Consider the following 8,813-nt stretch of genomic DNA (forward strand, 5'->3'; position numbering starts at 1 on the left):
AATATGCCTCCAGTGTATTACAGAATCAAATAATGACTGTAACCGTACTGGTTCTTATACCCTTTGTATGCAACGTAGTGGTATAACATTTGTTACAATAAATTTAAGAAATTACTAGGCCTGTGAATCTACATAAAAACCTTTTGTTGTGGTGGTAGATCTTTCTGTAGTTGCATTAGTACATTTAAATCGAACCTGTGGAGTCCCTTATAATTGTTGCAATTCTTGACATTCTCATTTTAATGTGTGACGGGGTGTTTTCAGGTATGTGACTTCACGTCTCACTAACAGTAAATTTGTTGTAATTGTGTTCATACTAAAAACCGTTTTACTGTAAATTAAATTTATTTTACAGATCATTCTCCCCCATCAGCGGATTTGCATGGTAAGATTAATGATGATAATATGCAATACAGATATTATTTAAAGGAAAAACGTGTTCTTTATCAAAGATGAATTTCAGATTGCTCTAATATGAATACATTAAAACTGAAATGTCATATAAGGATTTATAATGCTCCGTACGGAAGCGTTGGATCTTCTTTTGTCAAAACAAAAAGTTGCATTTTATTTTGATATTAGTTGAATTAGTACAGTTTCATTTTCATATCTAATTTATATTACTCAAACTTGTTATGTTAAATATATAGTACAGTTAAAATGGCAGCTTTAATTTACTAGCCTATAGGGCATATCAATCATTGTTTTCAGTATGCAAGGAAAGGAATAAAAGTAATACAAATTTTCGGTGTTTTTCTCTTTGGCTTTATTCTAATCTTGCAACAAAAATGTCATTATAAGTGGGGGGGGGTATGAGCTTTTCTCAACAAGTTTCTAAGATTTACTATTCGACGTTGATACGTTTTAAAGCATGCCTATATGAATATTAAAAAAAATGGTTATTTAGACAGGTTACCTCTTTTAGATTGCTATTGCATTACATGTATTGTCCGTATATTTCAGACTGCTTTTTCAAAAGTTCATTGTACGTTGGCCATGTGTCACAAACAATTGACAATGTTACATGTGATCGTTGGGACGTCCACCTTTTACCCAGTAACCTGCTGGCTTCCAAGCTTCCGGATCCAAAGCTGTCAGATGCAGCTAACTTCTGTAGAGATCCTGATGGAAAGGGACATCCCTGGTGTTACGTCAGCGGGAATCCCCTGAAAGCATGGGAGTTCTGCAATGTTCTTTTCTGTGAAGGTTTGTAATTCAGTAACAATAGCAGCTGCAAGACAGCATTATTATTATTATTATTATTATTATTATTATTTGCTTTTGTTGTGGTGGTTGTTTTTATTACTTTTGTTGTTTAAATAGTAATAGTTGTAGTGGTAGGGAGTAGTAGCAGTGCTAGAGATAGGTGTAGCAAGATCTGTCAGTGGCTTTTATTTTTGTTATTGTTGCTGTTTTAGCGGTAGCATAAGTGATAGATATGATGAGAACATTGATAACAGCATCAGCAATGTACAACCGTTTGAATTATTATCGGTATTAGCAGTTACATGCTCGCAGCCTCCTCTACACTTATGCAGTGTTGTTGATCAGATTTTTCCCGAAAATCTAAACTTTTTACTGCGCTCTGCAATCTGGGGAACATTCTTTCGCTACCAATGTTATCAATGCATGCGATGTCCTATAGATTCATTGATTTTTATGATTTTGTTTGCTAATTAATTCTAAACACTGCAGTGTGTCATCCAGGTCTGCACGATTTATAGTTGGGATTTCATCCGATTTCAATACCTTTCTGACTTTCATTATGCCAATTTGTATTGCGTGCTTTTCATTCTCCCCACACAAATTAAACTACAGTCCTTTTTAATATACAATGATATACATTGGTATTACCTGTTACAGTGGATGTACACTAGCTACCTTCACCAAACAATTTGGGAATAACTTACATATGGGGCAAGAAAGAACCATATTGATTTTGTGGTAAAAATTATGTTGGTCAAGGTTATTGTGACCTAATTTCAGCATTGGTTTCAGCTAAAATAACATTAGGACTACAATTTAGAGACCGACCAAACTATGTGGCTAACTTGCATTTGTAGTGATGCAATAACCTATCGAATTCTGGGTGAAAAAGTCAAAGGTCAAGATCATTTTGTCTAAAGAAATAAAACATTTACTGCACAATAATGTCAGCTTGCCATCACAGACCTATATTAAAATGTGTGTTACCTTGCAAATTAATTATCGATGAAGAATAATAATTTTGAGTCAAAAGATCAAACGTTGAGGTCATTGTGATTGAAAGGAATAGTTTCTTTATACAAACTTCAGTTTTCGACTATGTGTATTAACCAAATATTGTAAATGTCCTGCTGTTAGCTACAAGAGAAGACCCGTGATTTGGGTGATCACAGGTCAAAAGTATTGACACTGTGTGGTCAAAACCTCAAAAGTTAATTTCATTGTGATTCTAAGAAAAATTGATTGTGCATGATAATGTGTGTTCTATGCTAAATTCCTTGACCAAATTATATGATGGACTTCACATACAGTGATAAAGAAACGAATTAATGTTTGTATATCCAAATTAAATAATGCTGCCTTAGTTAGTCTAGAAAGAAACTAATGGTTTCTAAACAATAATTTTAGGTTCCGCCATTTGTATGGGAAAATATGAACGAGTTTGACGGATGTAAATACTGCACGACCTTGAGAGTGCAGTATATCCATCCGACAAAACGAGTTCATATTTTCCCATACAAATGTAATAATCTTTTCATCATATGCTCATTTTCTTATTCTAACTAAGGTTTAATTATATAAACAAAAATGGACTACAAGAAACAAAGTAACTGAATGTATGCCATATTCCAAACTAAATATACAAGCGCAGATTCATCATTACACAGCAAAATTATTACTGCGCACATAACTCCACCCAGTTAAATTTGAACTTAGTCGCGCGCTCGACATAACTTTCGAAAGAAAATGGCGTGTCTAGTTAACATTGAAATTTGGAATCGTATTATGAATGAATGCACATTGCAACAACTTTTTAATTTGATCTTCAATGAATATATTTTGGTATATCTTTTTCTTCTTTCGATTCTACGAAATTTCGTGATTTTTGGCTTGTCTGTTTGAAATCATAATGTGGAAAAAATATGAAGTCTTTCAATTTCAATTATCAAAAAGACGCTATGGAATTTATTGCTTATTTCATTTTGAGTGCAGTAAGGATGATGTAATCGCACTTATATTCGAAGTTACAGTACAATATCGAAATGTGTAATCAAGATTGAGAACCTATGACATGGCTCATGTAATTCGGATTTGCAGAACTAAGAAAGTACATTTTGACAAAATTCAGGATGCAAAACTGTAAGTATATTTTTTGCCATTCTTATCACCAGCTAAAGAAGACAGTATATGCCTTGTGACTTGTATGTTATTTGTAAGGACCGTTTCTTGTGTCTATTGTATAGCTAGCCTAAATCCTAAATATTGTATTAAAAACTTTAACGCGCAATGTTGCAAAGCAGCTGATATGTGGCAGTCCGCGAAATATCTGCTTTACTTCATTCAGAAACAAATTTTAACGACCACAACATAAATCGCCTACTATGCGAGTGTACATTATTTGTTTACAAATCAAAAGTGTTGGCATCTGCGCCCATTTTTGTTTGTTTACAATAGAAAATAGTTCTTTATGCACGTGGATGCAATATGAAGGCGTGCAATATCGTAAAATACTTAACGATTCTGGCAATGTAAAGTTAACGGAGAAAACAATGAACATATAATAAGTTTAATTAGAGACCACATACCCTGACCAAAGATTAAGGCGACTCATATGCGTTTGTCAATAATCACTAGAATCAGCTACACAGAGGATTATTATGTACGGGACGTTCATATAATGTACTCCTCAAGGTACTCTTGTTAAAAACCCGCCAACAACGTCTGTCTGGTATTATAATTGGAATAAAGGGTGGGAAGGCTGCGTCTAGTTTGATTTACAGATGATAACTTTGTTTCCTGATATTGATTTCATGTAAACGTTGCATGTCTGTTACACTAGGCCATATAATTGTGTTAATGGTTGGGCCAGGGGCTTTCATGCATCACATAAAGCATTTGTACAAAAAAAAAATTCGCTTTGCCCTAGAAAGACCTCTATTGTCCAGCGAATGTGTATCTTCAAGATATATGTCGCTGTAGCTCATAGTTTGGAATTTCAATGTGATTCCACATTATAAAGATACTAATTCGACATCACGCCTAAATGAACAATTGGAATGTCCATTGTATTTCCAAATTATAGAGATAGTTACACGAAGTCTATTCTAAATATAGATTCTGAATGTATATGCCTAGAGAGTATGAGGGTTAGATTTGGCAAATTACATTGTTATCTGCCTGACATTGCTACATTTGTTACACATTGTAAAATTCGGTGTTCATCAGTCATAATTGGTAGTGGTCATTCAGAAAAGGTCTTTGTCAGTTCTGATAGATAATCGTCTGTCAAAATATTGATCGTCAATCAGAACAGGTATTTGGATTGTCACAATCTTTGTCTGTTTTATTTGTTGTCTACTCACAGCAGGTATTGGTCAGTCATAACATGAGTTGGTCAGTCAAAATACGTATTGCTTGGTCGGAATAAAAGGTGATGGTTAATCCAAATATTTGTTGTTTCTCAGTCGCAGTACTTCTCAATCAGTTTTAATAGTCATTAATGAATCAAAGACATTTTGGTTATTCAGAATATGTGTTGGTTAGTCGCAGTAGGTATTAGTAAGTCAGTATAGTTGTTGGTCGATTAAAATAGATATTTAGAATTAATATAGTTGTTGGTCAGTCAAAATTGATGCTTGTCAGTTACGTTTGGTGTTTTGCAAGCACAAGATGCATTTGATCAGTCGCAGCAGGTTTTGATCAGTGTGTAATGGTGAGTCTTAATAATTGTTGGTCAATTTAAATAAGCGATGGTTAGTCACTATATTTGTTTCTCAACTGTAATATGTGGTTGTTAGCTTAATAAGTGTTTGGTGAGTCCAAATATGTATTTGTCAGTCAGAATAGATATTGATCACTCCAAATAAGTGTTGGGTAGTCAAAGTAGACATTGGTTAGTCAAAAAAGTATTAGTCAATATGACAAGATATTGGTTTGTCACGATATGGCTTGTCAGGTTGGAATATGTGCTTGATCTGTCAAAATAAGTATTTATCATTCAGAATATGTGTCTGTTGTTCAAACTAGGTGTTGTTCGTTAACAATAAGTAATGGTAGATCATGGCAAGCCCATTTCTGTCCTTAGGCGTGTATGACCAACTCTGCTAAAGTTTCAACAGTAACCGTCGTGTTTGATTCCACCAAGCCTCTCAAAGTCATTAGTAATGTTTAATTCCCATATGGGATGATATAGTTTCATCCGTAATGTTCCATTCCCATAGGGAGATATAAATCGATAATGTTAAATTCCTCTAGGACATAAACAGTAATTGTATATTCCCACTGCAGGCGATAAACCCGTAATGTTAAAGTCGCATAGTTACCTCATTTGTTTTAAATATTTGATGCAGAATTCATTCTCATAGGTGACCATACCGTTTCAAAGACTAATGCAGAACTCCCATAGTGAACCATAGTGACCTAAATGTAATGTTAAATTCTCACAAGGAGTTATAGCTGCCCAAATATATTGCTAACTCCCACTAGGGTCGTATCTTCTCCAAAAGTAATATTTAGTTCCCTAAGGGGGCCTAGACGTCAGATTCAGTGCCACAGAGGACCATATCATCCAAAACGTAATGTTAAGTTCCCGTCTGTAATTATTAGATGCTATCTGTAATATTAAATTCCCTTAGGGCGATATAAGTTTTACCAAAATATCGATTCCCAGGAGGGAATTTGAAATGCATAGTACGCTCCGTGATGTTAAAATTATCATAGTGATCCAAACCGTGCCATGATTAAATTTTTGAGGGCCCCAAGAATCGCTGATGTTAGATTCCCGTAACAGAAAAGACGGTGCGGTAATGTTTTCTGTAGAGCTATATAGTTCTCCTTTAACTACTGGTGTCAATTCTAACAAAAATATTCCTTATCGCCTGTTCATCAGCAGCTGTCTATAACACTGAAGCCACTGCTGATTTATGTCGTTTGACTGGTGGTATTAACAGTCTAACATTTTCAAATTGCATTTTTAAAATGGGAGGCAAAACAATGTTTTAATTTGTAAGTAATTGATGTCTTTTATCTTCTCATGAATGCATCCGAATATAAAATGTTCAATTTTTTTTCTCCATGTTCTAAGCATTATTCTTTATACCTACATGCAAATACAACATACACATTTTCTTAAAAAAAACATGTTGTGATATAATTTACAGAGTGCTACTACGCCAATCACAGTCAGGTCTATAACGGGTACGTCAAATCTACTCCTTATGGCGAATGTCTGAACTGGACTGGTGCATCGTTTATTGAAGGCTATTTTCCAGATGGCAGTGTGACAAGGGCTGAAAACTACTGTCGAGACCCAGATGGCATTGGACAGCCCTACTGTCTTACAAGCCATGGCTTCACATCTTGCAGCATCTCGCAATGCAAAAGTAAGTAAATCAGCTTGAATGGAGAATGCAAACGAAAACACAAGTTGGATAATGAAGACAAAATTATTGTCAAAACTGGGGAGTTGTTTGAAGTGTTGCACGACCATCACATTTTATTCTAACCAGTCATAAAGTGAATTCTTTCTTGATATTCGAAATCGCAGCTGTGCTCTTTTTTCATGAATATTGCAAAGACTCTCATTTAAACAATGCCTTTTCGAATGATATACGATCCGTATTTTTCTTTTTTTGTATTATCTAAACGCTTTCCTGGTCTCTTTATATTGCAACTTGAATTTTAGGATTTGTAGAACGATACTTTTTAAGGCACATTTATCAGAGTTACACATGAGTACCGCTCCGGTGGCCTAGTGGTTAGAGCGTCCGCCTCGGATGCGAGAGGTCGTGGGTTCGATCTCTGGCCGAGTCATACCAAAGACCTACAAAAACGGTACTAACAGCTGCCTCGCTTGGCGCTCAGCATGAAGATATCAGTGTTAGGACTGGTCGGCCTGGTGTCAGAATAATGTGACTGGGTGGGACATCATGCTACATGTCTTCGGCACGATCACTATAAACTGCCACATTGCAGATATCGTAGCGATATGACTGAACCAGTTGTTAAAGCTACGTTAAAAATCCAAATCACATCACACAACAGAAGCGTGAATGCAGTGAGCAAGAAAAACATACAAATATATCACTGATTTCTATTAACCTTGTGTGTAGACTCGGATAATCACCTACTGAATAAATTGTGGTGTGTAGACTTGGATAAGCACCTGCTGAATAAAATGTGGTGTGCATACCTGGATAATCACCTACTGAATAAACTGTTATGTGTATACTTGAATGATCACCTACTGAATAATCTGTTGTGTGTATACTTGAATAATCACCTACTGAATAATCTGTTGTGTGTGGACATGGATAACCACCTACTGAATGAACTGTGGGGTGTATACTTGGATAATCACCTACTGAATAAACTGTGGGGTGTAAACTTAGATGATCAACTATTGAATAAACTGTTATATGTAGACTTGGATAATTACATACTGAATAAACTGTTGTGTGTAGACTTGGATGATCACCTACTGAATAAACTGTCGTGTGTAAACTTGGATGATCACCTAACGAATACTCACATACTGAATAAACTGTGGTGTGTAGACTTGGATGACCAACTACTGAATAAAATGTTGTGTATAAACTTAGATGATAACCTAACGAATAATCATCTACCGAATAAACTGTGGGGTGTAGACTTGGATAATCACCTACTGAATAAACTGTGGGGTGTAGACTTGGATGATCAACTATTGAATAAACTGTTATATGTAGACTTGGATAATTACATACTGAATAAACTGTTGTGTGTAGACTTGGATGATCACCTACTGAATAAACTGTCGTGTGTAAACTTGGATGATCACCTAACGAATACTCACATACTGAATAAACTGTGGTGTGTAGACTTGGATGACCAACTACTGAATAAAATGTTGTGTATAAACTTAGATGATAACCTAAAGAATAATCATCTACGGAATAAACTGTGGGGTGTAGACTTGGATAATCACCTACAGAATAAACTGTTGTGTGTAGACTTGGATAATCACCTACTGAATAAACTGTTGTATGTAGACTTGGATAATTACCTACTGAATAAACTGTGGTGTGTAGACTTGGACGATAGCCTACATAATAAACTTTTGTGTGTAGACATGGATGAACAGCTACTGAATAAAATGTTTAGTGTAGTCTTGGATAATTACCTACTGAATAAACTGTTGTGTCTAGACTTGGATGATCACCTACTGAACAAACTGTTGTTTGTAGACTTGGATGATCGCCTACTGAATAAGCTGCTGTGTTTAGACTTGGATGATTACCTAAAGAATAATCACCTATTAAATAAACTGTGGGGTGTAGACTTGCATGATCAGCTACTGAATAAACTGTTATGTGTAGACTTGGATAATTGCCTACTGAATAAACTGTTGTGTGTATTCTTGGATGATCATCTACTGAATAAACTGGTATGTATACACTTGGATGATCGCCTACTGAAAAAATTGTTGTGTGTAGACTTGGATGATCACCTAACGAATAATCACCTACCGAATAAACTATTGTGTGTAGACTTGGATGATCACCTACTGAGTAAACGGTTGTGTGTAGACTTGGATGGTCACCTACTGAATAAACTGTTGTGTGTAGACT

The 8,813-nt window shown here is 35.3% G+C and overlaps 1 protein-coding gene across 1 annotated transcript in view; it reads left to right on the plus strand.

Annotated features, from left to right (window-relative positions):
- LOC149794197 (uncharacterized) overlaps positions 1-8,813 on the plus strand; it is a 40,792-nt gene that overhangs the window by 25,458 nt on the left and 6,521 nt on the right. The window contains exons 4-6 of the mRNA XM_089966536.1: positions 356-385; positions 964-1,206; positions 6,366-6,587. Of these exons, the coding sequence (XP_089822662.1) occupies positions 356-385; positions 964-1,206; positions 6,366-6,587 (495 nt within the window). The remainder of the gene's footprint in view (positions 1-355; positions 386-963; positions 1,207-6,365; positions 6,588-8,813) is intronic.

The sequence above is a fragment of the Sinohyriopsis cumingii genome, chromosome 8, assembly GCF_028554795.1.
Source record: "Sinohyriopsis cumingii isolate HCF-2022 chromosome 8, ASM2855479v2, whole genome shotgun sequence".
In the NCBI taxonomy this organism is placed as follows: Eukaryota; Metazoa; Mollusca; class Bivalvia; order Unionida; family Unionidae; genus Sinohyriopsis; species Sinohyriopsis cumingii.